The 27,476-nt window shown below is 37.8% G+C and overlaps 1 protein-coding gene across 1 annotated transcript; it reads left to right on the forward strand.

The window, feature by feature from the left end:
• On the forward strand, window positions 1-27,476 carry LOC113111846 (homeobox protein Mohawk-like). Its single transcript, XM_026276997.1, has 7 exons — window positions 1-264; window positions 1,088-1,364; window positions 3,643-3,802; window positions 4,979-5,132; window positions 8,796-9,125; window positions 24,924-24,957; window positions 25,102-27,476. Exons 2-7 carry the CDS (start codon window positions 1,189-1,191, stop codon window positions 25,292-25,294), a joined length of 1,047 nt encoding a protein of 348 aa, XP_026132782.1. The 5' UTR covers window positions 1-264; window positions 1,088-1,188; the 3' UTR covers window positions 25,295-27,476.

The following is a 27,476-nucleotide window of genomic DNA, read 5'->3' on the forward strand; positions in this document are numbered from 1 at the left end:
ATGTCTCCCGGTAGCCTCCCCCTGCACGGCGGCGGAACCGGCATAAAACAATCACTGTATGTTCGCCGTCTGAGCCGCTGAGCTGGGAAACACGAGACGAGTCGTGTATTCATGTTCCCGGGCGCGCCTGAATAAAGCACGGAGGCGAAAGCGGTTCGTGTGGTTTGCGCACAGGATCTTAGAGCGGAGAACATGTGAGAGGGGAATGGGAAACTGGAAACTGGATTACATTTTACAGAAAGACGCAGAAGGGGTTACGTCCAGGTATGTTCATTTGGCCTATATTTTACAAGCGTTTTCAGTTATGACTTCTAAATGTTTTCACTAAGTGAGTCGTGTCGCGTCACATTTATTGAACTATGACAGGGATGTCATACTTTTTTTTTTTTTTTTTTTGGTTAATTTCCATCGCACTACTGTGGATTGCATAGAAGGTCCCTAAATGTTAACTTTTGTTCTCCCATAAATCGGTTTCTCTCTACATGGGGGGTGTAAAATCTCCCATAAATCGGTTTCTCTCTACATAGGGGGGTGTAAAAAAAGAAAGAAAATAAAAGTACGATATATAGCCTATATATATATATATATATATATATATATATATATATATATATATATATATATATATATATATATATATATATATACATATATATAATGGCATCAATTGAAGTAGACTAGATGATAAGCAAATATTTCTACAGTAATGACACACGCTCTGTTCTAGTCGTATGAAATGGGCTATGTATGTGTTACTGACCGGTCAACGCGGGATAATAGACCTCCTTGTGTCAAACAGCCATCATTCATTCTAAATACCGCTGGTGTTATGCAAGTTTGCACAAATAAACTCTACAGAAGCTTCAAACATATCAGTCATCAAATATTCCTCACGCGCGCCTGTCTCAGACTCGCGCTTAATTGGTTTGAGTGTTTTGTTTTGACTGAGGTGATCTTCTTTCGGCGTCTTTACATTAAAATGAAAAAAGTTTTTACCTACAGAAAATTAAGTTTGTTTGAGATGTATGTCTGGGGGAACTCGCCGAGGATAGTGAACATAAAAGTCATCTTTTTTTCTGTTTGACAGGATTTTGACAAGGCGCAGCGGCTCCGTTGAGTAGGGCATCCCCTCGGCGGCCAGGGCGCGTTCAGCGGACACTGGGGGAAAGAAGGATTAATATACCAAAGATGAACACAATTGTGTTTAATAAGTTAAGCAGCCAGGTTTTATTCGAGGAGAAGGCGAATGAGGTGGAAAGAAGCAGTCGAAATTATTTAGAGGTGATAGATGGACAGCATCCGGACCTTCTCGCCAGCAGCCCAGTCATCAAAGACAGCTCAGCCATCCGGCACAGGAGACCCGGGTATGTCACACACTTCAGTGTCTCTTGTCAAATGTACTACAGGTTAAAAAAAATCCATCAACAATACTCCAAATATGAAGCAGATGCATTTTCATTATGTTTCATTAAGTGAAACATTTGTTTCCATCAATTACACTCGATTTTCTTCATCAGAAAACTCATTCGGAGTTCACTGCAGACTGTCACATTAGCACCGCAAGTTTTAAAGCTTGTTTTTTTCACAGTGGATGATAACTGCTTTGCACGTCGTTTATTTTCATGACGGAATAATCAGCCTAATTATTCTGCTAAGATACTTAACAGAAAAAAAGAATATAATGATAGCCTGTTTAAGTCATCTTGTGGTCATTTTAACACTGTTAATTCCTTTTAACCGCGTGACAGCAAGGAGAACCTTATTAAAGATAAACGTCAAGTTGTTCAATTTTAGAGCCAACGGTGAAAAGTCCAACTGTTTGACTTTTCTTAGTCTTTGTGTTTTCTTTCCATAGATTTGCGCTCAGTTGTGGTTAGAGAGCATATGGTTTGAATTTACAGCCTGCTCGCCTTCTTCTTATCTAGGATACGTTGAGGTTTCAAAAAGAGAATTGCAGGAAATTAATATTCACAATTCAATTAAGTCGCTGTCGATGGTGCTGAATTAGCAGGGGCTTGTCGTTGGGGTACATGAGGTCATGCGTGTTCGGTAGCAAATTTAAAACACGTCCAGGCCTGTTTCTAATAAATAAACATTTCCTTCAACTGTATGTGTGGTCCAGTCAATCACGAATATTTTTATAGTGAGGGTGCAAGAAGAAACCATGTCATCCCTTATTTGCCCTCCGAACCCAGCGCGTTCAGCCTCACCGCCCCAAGCTGTTTACCTCAGCCTGTTTTCTATTTGCAGACAACACAGTGCTTCATTATACGACTGCGATACACAGCAACACCGAGCCTAATAATAGTGATGTCTTGTGAAAAACTTGTGCAAACATCCTCCGCAGCGGGTGCGTCTGGCTCGCGCTTACCGAAAGGGCCGTTTGCGCGTGTAAGAGGAGCCAATAGGATAACACTATCCCCGCGCTGCTCGCCTCAAGGGGAATATCACTGCTAATGAAAATTATTAATATAAATACAGAGGTGTGTGTCGCCGATATCGAGAACAGGGAGGGAAAAAAACGTATTTAGGTTGTTAATACAGTTCTGGGTTACAAGGAAAATATTTGCTGAACATGAACCTCGGAGCGTTGGGGAAAATATGTTAAATGTGCAGTCAGGTTTTTGGACGATATCAAGGTGATATACAGTAACAGCGCCATACTGACATCTACAGGTTTAAACAACCAGATTCTGTTCTCTCTTGAATATAAAGGTTCCAATTAGTAGAAAAACGGATGGGCCGATGCTACGTTAAAAAGTTTTACTAAGAACTTTTTTCTCTCTCTCTGGAGAACCGCCTGCTGAAACCAATGCGTTGTTGATCTAAAGAACCTGTATTGGGTTCCTGATGAAAGATGAACCATTAAAGAACCTATATTTTAAAAAGTGTGATACTTAACATGAATTGAGAATAAATGTGACTGTCAGAATTTGTAAACATTTTGTTGTGCATATCTGCAGATTTGTATTCATTTATTTTATTTGTATTTTTTCCAACGATTCCAGTCTCTAGAGGAATACGTAGCACATGTGTCATTGTGCAGATGTTGGATGACATGGAGCTATTTCAGTGCAGCGTTATTGTTTTTTGCAGCCGGACTGTGAACAGATTTTGAATGAAAAACCCTCACTGGGAGAGTTAATTATAGCATGATGCTGGTTTTATAGAGCATGAGTGTTAATTAGGCTCTCATGTAAGAATATTTAACCCTTACAGAATATTTTAAAATTGAACATAACATTTTTTATGTTTTTCTTAAACATTGCTTGCACTGTATTTCTAATGTAATTTTTTTTTCTTTTTACAAAATGTTCTAAACATTTACCATGAGGTCATTGGTCTGCTCATTTAATGTCACTTTCAGATGAAGGTGGTTGTTATTTCCTATTGATAATAAAAAAAATTCTAATTATAAACATAATTCTTCAATATATTTAGTCGATTATTTTCCTGACATTTCTTAGCAATAAAACAGAAGGCAGCAAGAATGCCCCCAAAGAATTAAAAATACTTTTCTCACTGTGGAAAATCTGTAATAAATCAATCCTATGGAATTTCTCCACACCAGTGCCCATTCTGAAGTCTTGTGTAATTGTCATGAGGTTTATGTGGCTTGTGTCGGCTTGTTTTTCTCCACAGGTCTCGTCAGAACCCAGGAAAGGTACGGCACAAACGGCAAGCTCTGCAAGACATGGCCAGGCCTTTGAAACAGTGGCTCTACAAACACCGGGACAATCCGTACCCCACTAAAACAGAGAAAATCCTTCTTGCACTTGGCTCACAAATGACACTTGTGCAGGTGAGTAAGTTCATTTTCCACAACTTTTCCATACACGTGCTACCAAGAGCTACTAGTTCTTGACAGAAGGATTATTAAAATGACAGTTTTCTTTTACATTGAGATGAAAATGCAGGTGTTCATTCCAAACACAAGTTGCAACCAACTTTAGTGAAGGTTTTTTTTTTTATTATTGTTTAACCAATAAATATATATAAAAATTCAGAGACATTCTGGCCTGTGTTTAACTCTTCACATGTGTGTTTTTCCAGTCCGTGCTGAGTGTCAGTTTGTGTGTACATATCTGTCTCAGTCTGTGTCTCTGTATATGCATGAAGACATAAACATGTTCTCTAAATTGGTTAAGAATTGGCCCAGCCTACAGATGTTGTTCTGGATGACCCTACAAATTTAATCTGGTTCTAATATTCATGAAAAGGACCCATTTGTTAAAAAATGTGAGCAGACGGCACTGCAATATGGGAAAAAAAGACTTACAAACCCAAAACTTATGCTCAATTTCAGTGAATAAATAATCATACGTGACTGAACAAATCTTGAACATCTCTAGACTTTAGAAAACACCTGAACTTTTCTCATTGCTAGAGTACTCAGTGCTTCCTTCAAAATCTGGCCTCCGTTGATCAGCTTAAAGTGAAAAATGTGGCTCTTTGAAAACTTTATATAAAGCAGAGGTCAGGAAACTCAGAGCTTGAATAACATTTTTAAAGCACAATGCCTGTCATAAGTGGCCTGAAGTGTATCGGGCAGGAAAAGTTTTCCTAGTATAACATCTGATGGTCTCTGGTCTCTGTGAAATGGAGAAGGCTGGGTTAAATATTGTTTTTATTGCAAAAAGACAGACGTCGGGCTGAGGAAAAGGAATATTATTAGGTGAGAGTGGCAGAGGCCAGAATAAGCACCCAGCTCGTCATCGTCTCAGCTGAAGAAGACTTAATGTGATGTTACGTTCACAGTGTTCCTGGGATATCTGCGTGTGGCATCAGCCTGCTATTTTTAATAGTTTTCATAGTTTCCCCATAAATAAAGCAGTATATGGAGCTTCTAGTCCAAACACATCTATATTACCAAATCAATAATAAACAAATCTTTTGTGTCTTTTATGAACATTCATAGTTTTTATTTATTGGTCATTCTTTCCTCAGTACCATTCCAACACCCTCTCTTTTTTCTCAGGTGTCTAACTGGTTTGCCAATGCTCGACGGCGGCTGAAGAACACAGTTCGGCAGCCTGATCTGAGTTGGGCTCTTAGGATCAAACTCTACAACAAATACGTCCAGGGCAACGCGGAAAGACTTAGCGTCAGCAGCGATGACTCCTGCTCTGATGGTACGACACTCACTCACTCATCCTTGCTCACACAATCACACGTGTAAAAACAACCGAGCCTAATTATTCTTGCAGTGTCCTTGGAGACTTACCAAAAACACACACTCGCATTTACAGAAGTGCCAAGGTTGACTGTGATGCTGAAAGCGAGGGTGTCAAGGACTAAATGTAAAGTTTAACAATCCGTCACTGAAAAACTCATATTGCTCAACCACTAACTGGATGCCCACAATGCTTGTGGTGAGGAAATGCACACTTAAAGGGATAGTTCACCCAAAAATAAAATGTCATGTTTTATGCACCGTCATGTTATTCCAGCCCATTATGATGCCTTTTAGTTGCCTTTTCCTACGAATTGTATTAGTGATTAATGATTAATGCCCCTAATAGTTTTCGTTCTAGAAAGGTGAGTAAACTAATGAAGTATCCCTTTGAGAAGGTGCAGATGAGTCAGACATGTACTGTACAACACAGATACTGCAATAAACACTGTTCATCACTGGTTTAGTGTATGCACAGAGTGCAAGTAAAACCGCTCTTTAAAACAAACAAGCACAAACAAATTCACCTATCCTGGTGCTAAATTTGTGTTGTATGAAGTGTTGCGGTATTTATAAGAAACTGTTTGGGGTTTTATTCTGCATGTAGCAGAAAGAGGCCAGACAGGACGCTTAAACACGGATGTTTTATTACAACGAAGTCAGTGCAACACTCCAAACATTTTTATAGCATCGTATAGCAGTCGAGCCATAAATCAGGGTCGGGGTATGTCGAGCGCAGTGCTCGTGTGTGCATCCTCCTCTGTCTTTAAGTTAACCGGACAGACGCGTAGGCTTACAGACAGTCATGCACGCTGTGATTAACACACCACAACGGGGCGTCAGGACTCAACCACAAACACTCGCACACAATCTTGTGCTTACATGCACAAACACAAAAACATCCTAACTAACTATCAAAAGTTTTCTCTTTTCCTTCTCTCTTTCACGCTCTAATTCACACGCTAAGGCGTTGCAACTACAGGGATGTCGCTGGCTGTCTGACAGACTGCATGTTTGTTGGCCGCATCGCTCAACATAAGCATCCGCACACAATGAGACATTCAGTCAGAACACTTATCATCCCCCTGTGCTTAACAGTGACCTCCAAACACACACTCTGTATTTGGTGCCTTGATTAGATGTCTTGGATGAGGACACACACGCTGTGGTTAGAAGAGGAATGCCCAAGTCTGTGCCTCTCAGATCTGTCTCACCCTACAAATAACTTCCTTTTTTTCATTACACCAAAAAATGGCAGAGAAACCATGTCAGCAGCCTAGCTTAACCTTAGACCTCAAATTCCACAGAACTTCGAATCAAAGAGTATTGTTTCAATACTTATGAAAGTGTGTTGATAACTAGTTGTATTGCTATATTGGTAAAAGTTTTTATGTGCAAAAAAATTTTTTTGCAAAAAAAAAAAAAAAAAAATCCATAGAAAATTCACTTTTTTAAACTTTTGATTTTCTGTGAGATACACCCACATATTATGAGCCGTGATTATACAACTAAAACATCATGTAACATCATACAAGTTGTTTACTATGCGTATGAAATGTCTTGTTGTTTAGAGGGAACATTTTGTTGCACAGACGTTTCATCAGGTCTGTCGTTCCCGTGTCTGAGCTCAGTAATTATGTGCTACACAAGATCTGAGCTTCAGACGCACTCTTCACACATTTGAGTCAAGATAGAGCCTTGAAGTGAAATCCTAGCTCACTTAGGAGGCATTCACTCACGCAATCCTAACCCCGTATCCTAGGAAATATTGCGTTTGTGTGAACTCCAGTGTGTTTACCTTTGTTTCCTACATTATGGAATGGTTGTCAAGGTTTAGTGTGCACTAAAACAATCTTTAAAAAATGAGCTTTTGTGCTTCTGATGCGCTAAGAAAAAAGAGAGAGAAAAAAAAGTAATATGGCTTTCTTAAATGAGTAAATCAAAACAAAAAAGGAATCAACACACCTTGTTATAAAAGAAATTGCTGAAGACAGTAATTGTATAGATTTGACTGAAGACATATGTGTGAGAGGCAAAATGAGTGCTAAAGACCACAAGGATAAGTCAAGAGATAAATAGCAATGGTGGAACTTCAAGTAATAAATGATCTAATTTTGTTCTGCAACAAAAGTATTAATTCTGTAATTGTGATATTAGTGACAATGTCATTTTGGACCATCCATTCTGTTGTATTACAATCACTAGTAATGCTCCAGGTAGTTTTCTTTCAAGAATGAACAAACAAAGTCTCACAAATCATCCAGTAATAAAACAAGTCACTGTCTCTCATTTCTGTTCTTTAATGAATCACTGATGGGACTACAGGTGGCTGAGCAAATAACAAAAGATGAATGATTGGGTGTTTTTTACAGAATGATCAACGGAACGAAAAGATCAACTGAACACAGTCTCTCCAAGGCTGATATATGACATCGGAATGTCCGAAGAATTTTTTTTTCCCCCTGTTGATGAGAAAGTTAATACTTTTATTGGTTTTGTTACCAAAATGAAATCAAGACGATTTATCACTTGCCGTTCTACCAAAATTATTTATCTCTCGACTTGTCCTTGCAGTTTTCAGTATTTTGGCAAAAATAACAGACAACTCCATACCATGATTAATGGACATCACGCGGTTGTTGCATTTACACTTCAGTCTAGAACTAAAGCCGCTACTGTGTGAGAGTAGATAAATGAAAACCGATATAGTCAAAGCAATCCATTGGCCTTATACAATTCTTTGTTTTCTGTTTACTACCATTCAAAAGTTTTATTCATTTAAATTCTTAAAGAAATCTCAAGGCTGCATTTACTTGATACAAAATACAAATAATAATACAACAAAAAAAAAGTTATCACAGTTTAAATAATTTTTTTTTTAGCAGCAATTACTTCAGTCTTCAGTGTCACATGATTCTTCACAAATCATTCAGATATTTATTCAGATATTAACTGCTCAATTAGTTGCTCCTTTTTTTGGAAACAGATTTAACATAGAAATCTTTTATAACATTATGCATTTCTTTACTGTCACTCCTGAATAATTGAAATAAAATAAAAGTGTTAATTTTTAAAAAGAAAATGAACAAACCACCAAACTTTTGAACAGTAGAATAGCTGTTTTTTTTTTGTCGGTCTGCTTGTTTGTTTTGACTTTATTTTGTTAATTTTATCACATGCGTATTGAAAAAAATTATATTTCACATTTTGCACTTCTGTATTGAATTTATGTAAATATATTTGAACACTATTTTGTTATTATATTTTATTTTCCTACTTTCTCAAATGATGCCATTCTGCAGTAGGTTCAGTGTTTCTCTGCTTCACTGCTGTAGCTGTTATCAGTCTCTCAGCACCAAATTTGATCGGACACACTCACTTGCAGTTGGGAGGCCCATGTTTTCAAGGAGTGTAATCCAGTCAAGTGTTTTCAGTGTGCTGGAGGGGTCATGCAGAAGAGAAGGGTGATTCAATTAAAATGTGACCGTGTCGCTCCCTGCTGAGATGGCGTAAAGGGCAGGAGATCAAAATATTGACGTTTTATAGTTCAGTTCCTTTTCTTTTGCAAATGTCTTCTCAAATGTGCATTGACATATTTGTATGTATCCTGCATCACATCCAGATGGTGACCCAGCAGCACGGGCCCAGGTCGGGGAGTTCAGCAAGCCAATGTACCAGAGCGTCATCAAGAAGGAAGGTGGCGCTGTGGGTGCGGGTCTTCGAGCCGCTGCAGACGCCTCATTGGCTGATGACTACGTGTCGCCACCTAAATACAAGAGCAGTCTGTTGCACCGTTACCTTAACGACTCGCTCCGCCACGTAATGGTGGCCAACGGTGTAATGGACGCAAGGAGGAGGAACCACTCAGGCTCTTTCAGCTCTAATGAGTATGATGAAGACCTGCTGTCACCGTCTTCTTCTGAGACAGAAGCCAACTTTATCTACAGAACTGGTGAGCTGCTGCCAGTCTTGCATTCTTTCCTTGTCTGTGTGTCTCTCTTTCGCTTTTTGTGGGGAAGAAGGGCATCTTGAAGCTGTTTCTTTAGCTCAGTATCAGCTGTGTTTTGGTCTATGTATGATTTTGGCTTCTTGTTCTACAACGAGGAGAGTCACAGAGGGGTCATATGTTTTCTCTATTCTACACATACACACAGCTCTATAAATCATTTCATTTCAACCTGACGTTTGCAGATATTATGAAATACGTTTTTAATAGTATGAAAATACTGGTAAGTTGAAAATATCGCAGTTCAATAGTTCAAAGAATGCACGCTTTTATATTAAGCTTTGTACTTTTGATAAAACGTTTAAGGTCATGGAAGTACAGATTTGAACTTGCAATGAAACAGAACATACTGTACAGTAAACATAGCTCATCCTGGTTTAGTCTTCAGCCCATTAACTATCAGGACTTCTTTAGTCAGTCTGACAATTATTCTCTCTTTTCAATCTTCATTCGCTCCTTATCTTCTTGTTTTTTGTTTTTCTTTCAATATTACACACTTTTTCTCTCAACACAGTTTTGAGTTCATGTCCGACGTCCACTACTAAGAAACAAGAAGTCTTTAATCAAAAGACAGTTTGTGAAGGAAAGAGATGTTTGTGTGTTATTGCAAGTGTGGAAGTGTATATCAACTTTAGGTTCAAGATGTCAGAAGCTTAAGTGTATGTATGTGTGTGTGTGTGTGTGTGTGTGTGTGTGTGTTTGTGCGTGTGCAATGTGTGGAACATAATTTTGGTCTCTATCATTTCTGAAGTGAGCACCAATTCTAACCCAAATAATTTTCTCTTTAAGTCTCTTTTATTGTGTATCTTAAACATAACCACATCTCACCTAATAGTAGACTAATACATAACGTAGGTCACTGTAGAAGGTCTGAATGTCTCTTTAGGGGTTTCAGCTTTCAGAACATTTGAGAGGTTCTTAAAACAACTTATGAAATATGTATTTTTTAACTAGATTCAGTGGGTTTCTGCAATATATACATTACTGTATATACATTACATTACTGTTTTAAAATATGGGGGCCCATACATTTTATTGGGAAAGTAATTAATATTAATTCAGCAAGGAGACATTAAATTAATTGAAACTGGCAATAAAGACTTTTACATTTTTACAAAAAATATATATTTTAAAGAGATAATGATTTTGAAATTTCTTTTGACAAAATCCCAAAAATAAATACATTAAATTAAATGAAAAAAAAAAAAAAAAAGTTTCCACAAAAATACTAAGCAGCCCAACTATTTTTAACATTGATAATTATATTGGAATGATTTCTGAAGGATCATGTGACACTGGAAATGACTGCTAAAAATTCAGCTTTGTCATCACAGGAAGAAATTGCATTTTAAAATACACTGATTTTAAACTGTTTTACCTGTAGTTCTGATCAAATAAATGCAGCCTTGGTGAGTATTAAAACATCTTACTTGTGTTTTTTAGTGATAGTATTTATAAAATAAAAAGCTTCTTAATATCTTAATAAGTAATGAAGCATTTTTGGCCATTTTCCACCAATTTCTTCATTGCAGCTGCTTGATAATGACTTTCTAGAGCTTTCACTTAACCCAGCATTTCTCATTTACCGAAAAAGTCAAGCTCTGCCAAAGTTTAGGCCTCTATAAGTCGTCTGTTTAAGGTCAGCGTTGGTTCGTAGTCTCTCGGTAGGAAGCGTCTGCAAAGTCCTCACAGTCAGCTGTATTTGCTCCATTTGCTGTTTAAGTCCTCCAGGTGTTTGTGATGTTATCGCAAATCTTTTAGACGTTCCGAAATGACAAATATGTTTCGGGAGAGTTCTGGCAATTGCTTAAGCCCTGTTCATCATCATCTGGAAGCATGTCAGCCTCTATTGATAATTGGTAGGAATTTCTGTGAGATACTGTGTCTGCGACGAAAGCCTTCGAGCGCATGTGTTTGCTCTCTCTTCTCTTTGAGAAAGAGTTTCTTCAGGTCAGAAGACTGCGTCTTTGCTCTGACAGGATTCATAACTGATAATATTGTTTACTCTTCACTTCTTTGCTTAAATATTGTTGTTCACATCGAGCCTCTGGGACCTCGCCATGCAATCTTTGTGTTACTGTGTTTCTCATTTCATTTTGCCATATCTAACTGACAAACATGGTTTGCATTATGTCGGGGCTGAGGAACAGAACGCTGGAATTCTCTTCAAACCCAAAAGCTGTTGCTAACTACTTTCTGGACTAATGTTTGAGCTCCCTGTGTGCTATGTGATGCAAGGCTGCTTATGTAGACACCTGCTGAGATAGACAGAGGGAACGAGTTTGGGTGTATTTTGTTGCTTATTTCAGTTTTAATCAGTTCTTCCAAGACGCAGTTATTCTTTTAAAGAATATTTATGAGTTATGTGGTTTTTCCTCCGCTTTCATAATAAATACCATTTCCTTGCTAAGTGTTCAGATGGCTTTCAGGTAGATGAAGTGTCTGTTTGTCAGCTTGCAGATGACAAGATCACGCAGCATCACAACAGTGAATAAGTGATCGATCAGAACAAAACTCTCTAAACTCTGAATTAAATCGATTCTGAATTTGCCGTTCAATCTTGTTACTTGCTAAAAGGGGGTTGTATTGTTTCCTCCTAAGATTTCACTCCCTCTTTTCCTCTGCTATTCTCTTTCTTTCCATTTTCTTTCTTTCTACATTCCAGAATATTTTTGTCCTAATATTCCTCAAGTTTCAGACTAATGCGGCATGAGGTTGAAATTTTAGATCTATGGTCTATGTTGTCTTTTTTTAAAACAGCTGTCTGTCTGTCTCTGCACTGTGTTAGCCAAGACGCTAATGTTTTAGCTCAGACATCTTTAAACCAAAGTGGCATCTCAGAATGCACTGGTTAAATGTAGCTTAATGGAACAAATTGGATATAAAGGAGCTCTCTCTTCCTTTCTATCACTCCTCACTTGATTTTCACAGATCAGACGTGGCAGAGGAGCCGTCAGGCCAGCAAAACCTCTGATGGAAAACTAAAGAGGCCATTGTGTAAGAAAAATACGAAATAAAACGCAACGGGAACCCTGATGGGAGTTTCATTGAAAACAAGAAGTGAGAGAATTCCAGGGCACATGCCAGGGATTTTATGTCAAATTGCACTTTAATGGGATATTTAATGGCAGGAATCTCGCTCAGTGTTTTCCCTTCATGCATGGTACGGGCTTCGGGGCCGTCCTGTATGATATAGATCACTATGCCGCACTGTCAGAGCAGATGGGAGCTCGCAGTAAAGTGAGAGCATGCAGGAAAATATTTCTTAGAACTTTGTCTAACGCTTTAGATGTATTTTCACCGGTTGCATCAGTGGCTGGTGGAAAGGGAAAGTGCATCACATGGGACATAAACTGGCTGCCGCACCATTTATTCTAGAGAGACATGTTATTTGTCCTCATATTGCTTTCAACGGACTCTGTGTGATCCAGTTATTGTAACTGATGTGTCATTTGAGGGGTTTATGAATATATTATGATATTATGCTTCAGGGAACTGAAATGAATAAGATGAAAGTGATATATATCTCAATACTTCAATCTAACTTTCAGGCTTTTTGGTACTGCTGCCTATTACACCCGTTCAAAAAGGATATATTTATAAGGATGCATTAAATTTATCATAAGTAAAAGTAACGGTAAAGGCATAAAGGCATAAATGACTCTCCTTCATTGCCCAGGAATATAAAGTAAAAATTATTTATATGTTTGTAATCAGTAATGTATATATAAAAAGAAATAAAATCCATAGAGAGAGAGAGAGAGAGAGAGAAAGAAAAAAACATTTGCTGTGCTTTCGTGTGTTAGCCCTGCTCTGTGAGATATATTTCTTCACAGAACCAAGAATGTCACCTGTGTTTTATGACATGAAAAGACATTCTTTTTCAAGGTCAGTGGACATTAAACAGAGGCAGGAGGCAGAAATATGTTAAACAAAAACAGAGAGGCTTCACAAGGCCACCGGGGCTTAAAGGTGCCAGTCACTCATAAGAGTCCTGCAGACTCATTGGACTGAAGCCACCAAAAGAAAATGCTTTATAAGTCATTGTCCAAGAAAAGTACAATCTCTCCAACTCAGAAACATTAGAGTAGATTTCAGGCCAACCTGACCGCGATCAGAGGCAGGTGGGCAATTCATCCAAGCCTAAACATGCAACCGAGTGAGAGCACGTAAATTCAGGCATTATTAATGTGCAGGACCTGCTGTTCATCAGATGACTGACAGCCCTCTGTGTGTACAGCTGGAAATACACAGCACACTTTTATTGCTCTACACATCCAACCACATACAGTACATAAAAACATTCAGAGTCTGATGCCATTAAAAAGCTTGAAAGTCTCTCTTTCTCTCAAAGCACGACAGGCTTTGGCTTACATATTTTAGTGTTGTTTGACAGTGACATACAGTGCAGGGGGAGGGATGTGTAATTTAGAGAAACAGCCCGGCGAGGATATGGCATTTAAAGCGTACATGCTGAACTGCCTGATTTACGGTAGCGGACTGCTCACTGACCACAGAGCAGCAGGACAATGATTGATCCAGCTCTGCTATGCACATCTCAACTGGCAGAAAACACTTATGAAAACATCTCTATTTCATTTCATTCTTCAAAACTCTAATATTAAGCTTCACCATTAGATTTTATGTTATATTAGTACATGCTCAGAAAAAAACTGAGAGCAGTACCCTTTAAAAAAGTACTAATGTGTTCCACCCAAGTGGCAGCTTTGTATGTTTTTATTTATTTATTTATTCAGAGTAATAAATATTCTCATACATACACAGTTATGAATATGTGTAGTTGAGCCATAACATGCCCATGGCCTTTTTTGATCAACATTAAAACCATTGGTTGAAATATAAATTAATTTATAAGGTAAATTGCATTTCATAGGTACTGTATAATAATATAATATAATATAATATAATATAATATAATATAATATAATATAATATAATATAATATAATGCTGTTTAAAACAGTTTTAAAAGTAATTCATGTCAAGTACACATGCAGTATGCACTCACAGAAACACTGAGATTGTAGTTTTCTCCATTCTCCCACTCCATCCCTCACAAAACAAAAAAAAGAAAGGAAGACTGTACAATCCCAAAGAAAGAGGAGGCTGGAGCCAAGATTTACTTCAGACTCTAGGTTACAGTTGTCAGGACTGGGTCTCATCATCTATCATCAAAGGGAGAGAGAGGAGAGAATGCTGAGAGAAGTGCAAGGTGGAGAAAAGAGAGATGAAGGAAGGGAGTAGGAAAGGAAGAAAGGGGAGTTGAGAGATGAGCTAGAAATTGGAGGATGAATCTGAAGTGATGTGAAAGAGAGTTTAAATAGGGAATAATGCACAATAAAAGCCACATCAAAAACTGAGATGAAGAAAATATGATACAAGTGATTGCACTTACTATACTAAGGCACTGTACTACTGACTTTTATAAATCATTTTTTACAATGTAATAATTATAATAAATAATCATGATTAAATTGTAAAGAGTATTCTAATTATTATTTTTTAAATAGAAATTCTAAGTATTCTCAGTAGGTTTATAAAAGGATCTCGGAGAGCAAGTAAGCGTCCTCTTAGTAGCATGAATAAATATCTTATGTTATTACAACATTCTTTGTGTATCCAGACACTGTTAGATAAGTTTTCGTCCATCTTTTGTAATTGAGATTTTGGAGCCATTTGTAACTTGAAAATGATTCATTTCAAAACATATTCCAAAAACTGAATTCTTAGTGTCTCGGCACGGCTCTGTGTATAAACTGTTCTGAAGCTCAAGAGCAATATATCGTGATGAATTACAAATAGTCCGAGGCACACTTGAAAAGTAAGTGTGTGTCGATGGTGATTTGTGTGGAGGAGAGATGTAAACAGTAACAGACACACACTGCTCTGGCTGCGTACATGTGAGAATAGATAGCAGACAGGAGGAAAGAAACAGTAAATGAATGGAAGGCTATTAGATGAAGGTGGAGAACCTAATGGCTTGAAACTGAAAGACCTTGACAATTAGATCAGCAGAAATGGTAAAGCAGGGCCTGTGCATATTTGTCTAACTTGGAAAGTAAAGTTTTGAGGGAAGGGGGGAAACAAAATGAGTCAGTTTCACAAGATGAAAATAGAAATAATAGAATCAAAGAGCGCATGTTAAAAAGAAAGAAAGTGTGTGTGAGCGAACCTCAAAAGGAACATGGTAGCAACTCATTTAACTATGTATTTTTGGATCAAGTCTGCAATCATTATTTAGTTCAGAAAACACTTTCAAACATTGTTATATTATATTCAATCACAGGTTTTTTTTCTTTTTTCTGAGATTGCAGTCGAAAGCAATTCTGTCTTCATCTCTGGGCAGAATTAACATACAAACTTGTAATGCCAGATCAAAACAAGTTTTTCCATTCTGCTAAATCATTTGCAATGATTCCAAAGTTTCTTTTTTCAATTTTGGAATGACACTAAAGCTTAAACAAAACTGAATTTTATTGGAGCTGAAAAAGGTTTGTGATGCGTTCTAGCTGGAGCCTTATCTAAGTCTTACGGCACTTTAAGCAAATGCTTTCAGTATGAGCCTCTCTCTCTCCCTCTCTTTGTCCTTCGGTCTCTCTTCCTGACAGACGTCAGAGTGCAGATACTGTCTTGTAATACCTCAGTGGCGTGCTATGTCCTCTAGCTAGTGTGTTTGAAGTCTGTTTGTGGGACTTTTATAGGTACCGATAGGGTAAGAGATCAAAATAATTTGTCCAGCCATTAGCAAATAGCAGATCCACTCGTCCACGTCCAGAACAGGAAGCCAATGGATGACCTCGAAGTCATGAATGGTCAAGATTGGATTCCTCTTGAGAAAAAATGTTAAAACAGTGAATGTTTTCTTCATCGTGAACAGATCAGTGTCAAAAATGTTCTTGTTAACTTTCTTGTTCACCCAAAACTTGTCATCCTTCACTTACCCTCATGAAGTTTCAAAACTGACTTTTTCTTAAACTGAATTTCTTAAATTGCTGGTAGCCCAACATTTCAATATTTTACCACTGACTTCAGTTGTCTGAAGAAAAATAATTTCAGATGTCTTTTATGTTTCACAGAATAGAAAGTCATACAGGTTTGGAATGATGTGTGGATTAATGAATGATAAAAGAATGATCATATCTCAGTTTTTTAATTGCTGTTCATCCATTTATGTTAAATACAAAAAAATGAATCAATAATCAGTGTGAACAATGTGAATCAATTTACTATCAAATATAAAAATAGCTGTAAACAATGCACAAGATATCATTACACAATAAACTGCATTAAATAACTGTCGTGTTCCTATGATAGATTAAATACAGCTCTGTACTCTCTACACTCAGTGTAGTGATGTGATTTTCCTTATATTCTGTATTTTAAAAGCTTTAATGAATAAAAAACACCTAAAAATAGTCAGAATATAAAAATGTGACTGCATCACTACAGTCACTATAATCCATCACTACTTAGGCCTAAAATAGCATATTATTAAATGTAATGTTTGTTATACAATAAAACTAAATATGATTTTACTACAGGAGCAATTTTGCAGCCCATTTAAAACATCTGAGGCATTTGTGTCACTTTTGCCTTATGCCCATAGTTAATTTGTGACTCTGGTACAGACTGTTCTGTTATTTGGCTGGTAAAGAGTGTGTAGTGGTGATTTGTGTTTTCTCTGAGCGGTAAATACAAAATGATGGGAAGATTTCACACATGACTTGGCCATGATCAGACTGTCATTGTTTGTCATCTGCTGTGCAGACGCACAGAAATCCTTAAGTCTTAAGATGAGCTTTACTGTTTATGAGTGGCCATGTGTCCATGAGGCTGAAATATGCTTTTCTTTCGGTCTCTCTCTTGCTCACTCTGTTTACCCCCATACAGTATTGCCACTGTTTGGTTGTTCTTTCAAGCTCGCCAGTCAAATCCACAGCCCAGAACATTTCAGCACCCTCGACGCAGTTTGATCCATCACAGATTAATGTGCTTTGTTTCAAAGGCTGAGGAAAGGAAGTCCAACAGTGTCCAGACTGTTGTGTTTTTCACCACGGAGAGTTTTTAAAAAATACGAGAAAATATCATGTGGGAAGAATCACTATCATTCTTCATTCCTCTGTTGGGCCTCATGCCTCTTCCAACCACCCTGACCCAGAAACAGAGGATATCGTGGATATTTATAGTGCAGCGATCACTGATAAACGTGAATGGAATGGAGAGAATGGAAGAACGGAGTCAGTAATAGTTTAAAGACAGCCATTACAGTGAATGAAACCTCAACCAAAAGTATGATCTGGGAAGGCAATGGGAAAACAAGAACCATGACATTAGGTTTAAAAAAACGGAACATTAGAGACGAGTTGAAGAGAGAAACAGAACAGAAATGATCACAGGAAACAGTCTAAAAAAATGGAAGCAAACCAAAAGACAAATTCAGACAGTTTAAGATGGATTTATCTAGAGAATGACCAGAAGAGACAGACACTCGAAAGAAAGCCGATGGAGTGGATGAACTGGGGAGGAGGCTGCCATCCTGGACAGCTAGTAAGGGTAGAGCTGGCAGAGCAGAGACGAGACATATGCCAACTTCATTTTAACATCATTCACAGGCCTTCAGTGACAATATTAAAGAACAACGTTCATTTTTCTCAAGCACACTTTGGACGCCTGGAGTAAAAATGAGACACCAAGAAGTGATGATGTCTGTCTACTTTGGGCAGAACTAATTTTCCTTCCCTTTATTTGAAAGGCTGTGAAAGATGTGACTGATATTTTATAAACCAGTAAAAGCAGGCAGAGATTATGGTCATGGACCTCTCCAGTTTCTCTGGTTGTTGCGTTATAAATGTGACAAATTCATTGTCTGTTATTTTCTGATGCTCAGTCATTTTAGCAGGTTATCTTGTTGAACTATATCCGCTTCTCTTTGTGCTACATGCTGGGATGTTTCTCGATGATTTAGAAGCAGTACGTGCCACGCTCAGTCACCACAGATTGACGTTGACGTCTTTTTCCATTCTCGTCTGCGTGGCTCCGTAGCAAAAAAGTCATGACATCTTGCCCAGATTCCATTTGTCACTTCTCTTCATGCAGCTGATAGATGGATGATCAAAAGAAAAACGAACGGACGGATAGAGGTATATTTCCAGCCCCAGTCTGCTCTGACATGCCAACCATGATGCCATTCTGTCTCAGTTGTGATTGCTCATTGAGAGTTTGCACGAAAACAGACCTGTCTGCAATATTTTACCCAGTTGTCCAATGCTGCCAATGTCCATTCAACCCTGCCTGTATAGTTCTACATGTACGAATCATTAGCTACCCTTGAATTCAAGTTTTGTTAATGTCCCAAGCTTTTGCAGTCGAGGGACAGAAAGATCAGCTTGCTTGCATTGACATCTTAGTCAATGAGAAGGCCATTTTCTCTCTTAAGAGTGTGTAATCTTGTGATTACTGAGTGCTGACAGTATAGTACAGTAAAGGATGTGCCGGATTATGCTTTAATAGGTTGGCTGCAAGGTTTAGTATTATTTCTGCTTAAAGGACGAGCAGGGTTTGAGATCATTGCTTGGAGTTTTGTGTCTTAGTGAATTTTGATCGTCCAGTGTTTATGTGTCTCTTTAAAGGAATGATTCACCAAAGAATTCAAAGAATTCTTATCATTTACTTACCCTCATGTCATTTTAAACATTTGTGACTTTCTTTCCTCTGTGCAACACGAAAGTAGACATTCTGAAAAAATATTTTTTATTTGCTTATTTTAATAAAATGCCTATTCATGCAGCAGCGGCATATCTTGCGTGCTCATAGCAGCCGTAACATACAAGTTAAATCTAGTTTGCCAAGACCAAATATATTAACATTGTCATATCCATTAACATGCCATTATTTGTCTGTGTAACTGAAAGCCGTTTGTGCAGTAATATTTAGTGTACAGAGATCATACATGTGCTGCAAGTGTTTGCTTGTCTGACATCTCTCATTACCTGGCAGAGATAGAATTGCATTTTTTGCACTTCTTTCTGTTCTGTTCTTTCACTTCTCACTTACTTTGGTGATTGTAAGTGTACTGGGGTATTTTCAACACACCAGGCCTGTTTAGCAACATTTTTATGGAGTATCACAAGTCCCCCAACTCATAGCCCACAGTGCCATTTCAAAACAGACCCGTTCAGTAGCAAAGAGCACTGCAAAAATGGAAAAATAGCAACATCTAACACATTTTGATTTATAGAGGATTTATAATTTCTTTGGCTCAGCTATTGTTTTTAAAAATCAGAGTTTTAGATATTTTAGGCAGCAGCATTTGGAAAATGCAGTGGGTCCGCACCCAATTTTCAACAAGAGTTTCCCTGGGGGAGAAAGTGGAGTCACTGTCTGCTCCCAAAAGAGGGTCGCTTAATGCACCGTGCAGACAAGCCCCCTTAGCACTGCTGGAGACATCACATCAGCATGAGTGACAGACATCAGCATATCTGTATAGAGTTCAAAGTTGTTGTTTTTTTATATTTTTTTTATGTTTTTTTTATATGTCATGCTGATGAATACTAAATTTATTAGTATTATTACAAACATTTAAGTATTTATTTTATATGACACCAAACATTTTCTATGTGTATAAACAATATATATATATATATATATATATATATATATATATATATATATATATATATATATATATATATACATACACACACACATACACTGAACAAAATTATAAATGCAACACTTGTGTTTTTGTCCCCATTATTCATGAGCTGAACTCAAAGATCTTAGACTTTTTTTCTCGGCAAAGGAGAAGTGCTCACTAACACAGATTAAGACAGATTTGTGAACAATATTTGAGAGAAACCGGCCTTTTGTGTACTCAGAAAAAGTCTTTGATCTTTGAGTTCAGCTCATGAATAATTCGGACAAAAACAAAGTCCTGCATTTATAATTTTGTTCAGTGTATATGTAAGGAATAATTGACAACGGGGCATTGAATTATTAGAAAAATAATGCACACCCGAGGTGGTGATGTGGCCACAACGCCAATGGCCCAAAGTCGATTACTCTGCTTATACTATGTTTACCACACCTCAAGACATCGATCAGATGATATATTTAAAGACATTCGTCTGGTTTTTGTACTTAAAAATCACTATTGAGAGTAGGATTATTTCTTTCGCATCTCATCCAATGCCTTTTTGCTAGTTCCAAAACATAATCTTAAAGCTGGTATTGGAGGCTTGAGCCGTTGATACCATTCTAATGCAGTTATTAATGAAGTTATTAGAAAGAGAGTGAGAGTGACAGAGACACACAGAGAAACAGAGAGAGAGAGAGAGAGAAACAGAGAGAGAGAGAGAGAGAGAGAGAGAGATACAAAGTGAATAAAAGTGAAAGACGTGACATTTGCCAAGTATGGTAAACCATACTCAGAATTGGTGCTCTGCATTTAACTCGTCCAAGTGCACACACATAGCAGTGAGTAGTGAACACACACCCGGAGCAGTGGGCAGCTATATCCAGCGCCCAGGGGGTTCAGTGCCTTGCTCAAGGGCACTTAAGCCATGAGTATTGAGGGTGGAGGAGAGCGCTGCTCATTAATCACTTTGATGTAGCTTGTGCTCACTGTAGTACACGGAAGCAGTTCCAGGCGGATGATGTATAGACATCGGCTTTGTGCATGTGCTGCTCAGAACTGATGGATATTTTTCTTACAAAAACGCATCAATTCGCTACACTTTTTATTTTTATGGACGGGCACATTTTATTTAACTACTTTTGGACTAATGCATGCAACACTCGCTGAGTGGCATTAAACAGCTTGAAAGATCAAAGACTATTTTTAACCCTTTGAGCGGTATGGTCCCATTTATGGGATTTTTATTTCCGATTTCGACATTTCTTGAGACGAGGGGAAAAAAAGATCAGATTGGGGTAAGCTACATCTCCGTGTGGACGGGGCCGAAGAAGTAACGGGTACTTACAGTTATGGATAGAAATGTAGCGGAGTAAAGAGTACAATATTTGCCTCTCAAATGTACTTGAGTAAAGTCATTAGTACTCCCCAAAAATGATACTCAAGTAAATTACAGATCCCTCAAAATTGTACTTAAGTACTGTACTCAAGTAAATTTACTCCGTTACTGTTCGGCTCTGCCGGCCACTTATTACTTATTACGGGAGAAATTGATTCATTTAAAAAAACTCACTCTAGGAGGACCACTAGAAAGTTTTAAACTCACCACTGAAAAGGTTAATATAACTAACTGGCTTCGTCTGAAAGAAGAAAGTCATATACACCTAGGATGACTTGAGGGGGAGTAATTTATAGGCTAACTTTAATTTTTGGGTGAACTAACCCTTTAAGCCCTTAAAATAATCCGAATGATTATTTTTATAAATTAAACTGTTCATAATGTAAGATGCGTTGAAGTCATTGCATATTGTATTTCTGAACAATAACTGATGCAGAAAAAGATGTGTCATGACAGTAGCCATTTCTCTTCATTTTCTCCTTTTTGTTTTTCAAATTTGATCTGTGTTTCTATTCTAGAGGCTTTACATCTTGCGCTCCCTCTCTTTCTTTTCTTCTATTCCTGACCATCATTAGATTCATGTTATTTAGTAGAATAGATACCATTACCGGCCATGATTTAAGAGTGAGGAACGGGAGACTGTTGTTGTCTTTATTTGTTAGGCTAGAGGTTGTCAGTAGAAACCAGCTGTACAACTGCCAAGAGAGTGAACTGAGCTACTGTCACTGTGGTAATAATGAAAGACAAAAGCAACAGTTCTGAATGCTGTCCAAATCAAATACATATTCAGTCCTGGAGCTGGTATTTTTAGGAAACCAAACCTGGATTTTCACAGTCTCTAAGCAGCCTATGTTGTTTGTATTTATCATCATATTCATACCGTTGATAAACGAGCTTGTCCAAGACAGAACAGACAGTTACGAGACTGAGAGAAGAGCAAACTTGGAAGAGCTAAGTACGGGGGGGATGGGGGGGGGTTGTGTAATAATTTCAATGTTTATGGGCATGTGCAGTGAAGGACTGAATATCTGCTTTTGACAAAAAACAGATCTAGATGTGTTGTTTGTATCAAGTGCAATAAGAACAGCAAATCAAAAAGCTCATCTACAATTGAGAACAGACAACCACCACAACCAAATCCTGTCCAGATAGAGAGATACAGAAAGAGAAAAGTGATACATCAGCGCAGTGAACCTGACACAAATACAGTTAAAGAAAAAAAAAAAGACATTAAATATTGTGACAGGAACATTATGGGATTATTCAGAAAAATACTAAGAGAAATGAAACTCAGACTGTATGAATTAAGGCGAGTTTTCCCGACGGACAATCTTTAATCATTCCATCTTCACATGAACTACTTGTTTCGCAATCACACACTCCGCTTTGGTTAATTGAATCCCAAACACATCTGTGAGTTTCGAGAGAAGCTCACTGTTATTCTGACTAACACACTCATTCTCAGCCGCGTAAAACTATTACTGAACAAGCTGAGCACAACAGGATATTTCCCAATCAGCCTCACACCAGCCTCAGGCGGTAATGCTGGCCTTTCCTCAACACCCAGTTACCATTCAGCGCACATGTGAACAGTTTTTACAGAAAAACAAGTTTAACACCGGCTCAGATGAGCCGTTGGGGATGATTAGGTGCTGTTTGGCCCTGCAGGTGTTCAGGCAGAGCTCCAATGTCCGTTCTGGATCCAAGGGGTGTGTGTGAGCACAAGGTTTGGGATGGGATGAGGTGAACGCATGAGAAGCATTGCCTCAGGGGGGAGAACCGAGACATCCGGAATAAAGGCATGGGGTTTAACTCACTGAACAAATGCTACCCTGATCTGGATTTAGAGAATGATTCAGCGCCTGTAAAAGTCATCCTAGATGAAAGTGTGAGGCATGTTAAACCATAACTGTCATGTCCAGTAAGAAATCAGCCTGGCCTAATATCATACATCTCTTTACAATCATTTTAAAAGATCGCAGGGTTATGCATGTCCATTAAGAGGAAAAAGGACATGCTTGTTATTTGGGGCAGTTTGTACTTGCAATTCAGGACTAGCAGCCTCATAATTCATTATTGATTTAAAAGGTTCTTTCACTCAAAAATGAAAATTCGTCCATGTTCTACTCACCCTCGAAGCATCATAGGTGTATGTGACTTTCTTCTTTCAGAATAATCCAAAGTTATATTTACAATTTTCTTTGCTCTTCCAAGCCTTTCAATGGGGTAAGCGGGTGTTTGTTGTCAGCTGTTCAGAAAACGTCCCTCACATGGCTCTGGGGGCTGAATAAAGGCTTTTACAAAAAGCTTTTGCTTTTACATTTACAAAAAATTTGTTTTTGGAAGATAAATATCCAGATTTAGGAAGATGGAAGACGTGCTCCTCTGAGAAATGTAGGTTCAAAGGAAACAAAGTTTCAATTAAAGGAAAACCAGTCTCCTCTTGGCTTATTTCGAAAAATCAACATTTTTCTTTACAAATCTTTGTTTTCTGCTTCTACTTCTTGACCAGTGTTTTGTTCTGTTCTTTCTCCACCTGTCACTAACCATGCAGTGATGAAATACTATGACATCCGCCTGCTCATCTTCTGGGTCCCAACAGTCAGCAATGTTTGTTATGTATGAAATCTGGATATTTATCTTACAAAAACACATGGATTTGCTACAGGAGGCTTTTATTCAGCCCCTGGAGCAGTGTGAGGGACGTTTTATTACATATGCACGCACTTTATTTCACGTCTTTTGGACTGTTGATAACAAACACCCGCTTACTCCATTGAAAGGCGTGGAAGAGCAAAGACAATTTTTAATATAACTCCAACTGGATTACTCTGAAAGAAGAAAGTCACATACACCTATGATGCTTCGAGGGTTAGTAGAACATGGATGAATTTTTGCAAGATATAAATTGGAATTTCAAGAAATGAAGTAAGAATTAAAAAAAAATGCAATTAACTTTTTTATTCTGTGGTAGAAACCGATAAAAACATTAAATAAATGTGGTTAATTGAATGTATCAACTAAATATAACTAATTTAGCTATAGTTAAAGACTGTCTACACTGGACACGACAAAGCTACCATTGAAAATCATTTGAAATTGGTGTCAATACGTCAGAAGTAGAATGCAGCAGCAGTTTCCAGTGTCATGTCGTGCCACATTCAGTGTAGACAGCATCACTGATTATAGTGAGTCTCATAATATTTTGTCACGCAGCGGCCTGCTCGTGTCCAGTGTAGACACCGTGTAAAAGATAATTATGTAATTTTTACTTTCACATATAATTTAAAAATATATCATGTGTGTTACCTACAAAAATGTTTAATTTGTCAGTCCTTTACACACCTTTACACACAAGTGAGTGTGCGTGTGTGGTAGAGGAACTGGTGATTATCATTAAGTAATTAGCCCTAAGTGTGTTGCTGACCTCTGCATTTAACAAATAACACATTATCATTGTGCCAAGCATCTGGGTATGGAAGATTCCACCATTCACAGAGTAAATGGAAACAAGCCTTTACAGTCTCAATTACTGAAGCATCTCTCTCCATTCACACAAGAAGCACAGACCTACACATAAACAAGTCCTCCGAATGTTTACTTACAATCTTACTCGGACTTTTCACATCTGCAGCATTAAGATACATTGTTTTGTTATTGACACTGGGTTTGTCCTGTGCTTGTATTTACAGAGACTTTGGAGCACGGATCAAATAAATCTGACAGGTGCGTATAACCTGAACTGCCATGCATATAAAAAACAGCCCCTCACATTATTTCCGACTTTTGGTTTCAGATATAGTACGTAAGAATGACTTTGAATACAGCTACTGAGCATCTTTCGGTAACAGGCCTTTTGTATGTTTACAGAAGCATGCAGAAGGAGAAGGGACAGAGGAAAGACGAGACATACTGGAGGGAGATCAACGCAGCCATGGCCCTCACTAACCTGGCTCAACCCAAGGACACGGCCACCGCCGCCACCACCAGCTGCATCATCCAGAAATCCTCACACATAGCTGAAATCAAGACTGTTAAAGTGCCTATCCTGCACAAATACTAATGCGCAGAAGATCCCGCTCTTCTCCTTTTGGAATTCAGCTGTTTTGAATATTGTTTATTACTTTGTGGTACTGATAATGAAAGATTTTTTGGGGTTCCTTTGTTTTTATTGTTATTATGAGTACGATGAGGTGCCCTGAAATGCAGCACTTGTTTAGTACACCGATTTGTGCATTTCATTTGGTTTGCACAAGCTGTTTTTTTTTTTTTAAGTGTTGATGAATTATCAGTAACGACAGTATTTCTGAACGAGACACTTTTGCAATGTTAACTTATTTTGATAGTAATCAGAAATTTGTATTGTATTGCGCCAAAGTGCCTTCATGCATCTCAAAGGAGAGATTAGTGAGAATGTACAGTTCCTGTCCTCTCTGAATGAAATAAAAGGGTTGAAACGACAGGAGGAGTGTGTAGCGCACTCTTCTCGCAGTCTACAGGAGCCGATGACCTTCAAATGAAATCAGCGCAAGTCACAAAGACATGCACGTGAACCTAAGGCCATTTCTGCATGTTTTGTCTTAAAATCTCATGTGGCTGTGACTACGACATTGTTTTGTCTCTTAAATGGAAAACTTCAACTGTCACCTGCCAACAATAGCCTTGAGCAGAGAGATAAGTTCAGTCAGCCAGCATCAAATTCCAGGCCTTCCTTCCCAGCTAACAAGCAACATTCTCCAAACTTTGGCAACGGACATTCTTACGGTAATGTTGAAAGCACATTTGTTCATTTATGTTGCCTTTAATAACATTAGCACAAAAACGTTATCATTCATGGAATGTTTCATTTCTAAAAAATTCTAGTTGCTCTTCGCTGCAAAACGTTCAAAATACATTTCTATAATATTTGGATGTTTTGAATGTTCCGAGAAATGTAACGAAACGTTTTTTGAACATGTTTTTGTTAGCTGGGTTAGTCTCTGCTTCCGCTCATACTCTCAGTTATGCACATCGTCTCAGACAAACAATGAGAAAGAGAGAGACAGACTTCAAGGTTTGCTCTGTATCTGTTTGAGACGAGGACTGTGACCCAAAGGGATATTTATGATCCATTATCAGCGCTAAACCTATGGTGTTGCCTTCTCGTGTTTCTACTCTGAACAAGGTACTTCAGTGGAGGCGGTAAATGATTTGGCCAGTCGTGTTTTATCCCCTTTTCTCTCTCAGATGGTTAGAATTACTCTCAAATTGCTGTTTACAAGAAGTACGGGAGACACTTTCATGTAAAAAAAAAAAAGAAAAAGAAAAAAAACACAAACCATAGCAGTATTACCACATCTCTGATTCAGTGAACGTTCAAACCTTATTTGCAATCTCGTTTTGTTTGTCCTGCGGTTTTAGCTCTTTTAGTTTGTTTTTGCCTTTGGTTCAACCAAGCTGTGTTAGTCTTGTATTGACTGAATGGAAAGAAATCGTTTAATGCAAATGTTATTTACATTAGAGTTATGGACGCCAAGTATGTAATTTAGAGAATTAAAAGCCACTTTTGAAGTGAGCGAGGTAACACTATCTTATGTTGGTTATCCTTTCTTTTCTTTTTTTTTTTGCTTGTGGTGAGAAGGCCAAAGAGACTTGTTCAAAAAGTTGCATGCACTTATCTGACTACACCCTTCTGCCTTTTTTCAGTATTAAAAATAATACTCACAAACATCCACTGAGACTATAATTCATAGCCAATATGTCCCTGTTTTCCTGCTCAGCTGAGTAGTGTAGCACATTTTTAGAAAATGTCCAAACAAAACTGGGAAAATGTATGATCTGATCTGCTTTTGAAATCAAATTTTCCTCCCCTTTTTTTTTCAAATCACGTGTGAATCTCTTTTGGCCTTTGCAGAGAACAAAGAGAAGAGAAAGCATCAATCTGAGTTTTACTAAGTCTGTTTTTGTTTTTTTTATTCCCTTGCACACTCTGCTCTAAAGGAACCTGACAGACAAACAGCTATTTTGTGCACACTTTAGAACATTTCAAATGATTAAAGACTGTAAAAACAAACTTGTAATAATAGTCTGATTTTTTTTTTTGTTAAGTTATATACTTTTTTTTTTTAGAGACTGGATGTTTATCCAATGAAGGAATGCATAATATCACATTTATTCTCTGATTTTCTTTTAATGTTCAGTTTTACGCCAGGAACCTTGTTTACTTCAACGGAACATTAAATAAAAATGTTTTTTTGATGACAAGA

This window comes from Carassius auratus, chromosome 12 (assembly GCF_003368295.1).
Source record: "Carassius auratus strain Wakin chromosome 12, ASM336829v1, whole genome shotgun sequence".
NCBI classification, from domain to species: Eukaryota; Metazoa; Chordata; class Actinopteri; order Cypriniformes; family Cyprinidae; genus Carassius; species Carassius auratus.

What these genes read in the sequence shown, in the direction of transcription:
- LOC113111846 (XM_026276997.1), top strand. Translation starts at nt 1,189, where the DNA reads ATGAACACAATTGTGTTTAATAAGTTAAGCAGCCAGGTTTTATTCGAG. An exon ending in CAACTTTATCTACAGAACTG is followed by an intron (nt 9,126 to 24,923) that starts GTGAGCTGCTGC and finishes TTGTATTTACAG; the next exon opens with AGACTTTGGAGCACGGATCA. An exon ending in GGATCAAATAAATCTGACAG is followed by an intron (nt 24,958 to 25,101) that starts GTGCGTATAACC and finishes GTATGTTTACAG; the next exon opens with AAGCATGCAGAAGGAGAAGG.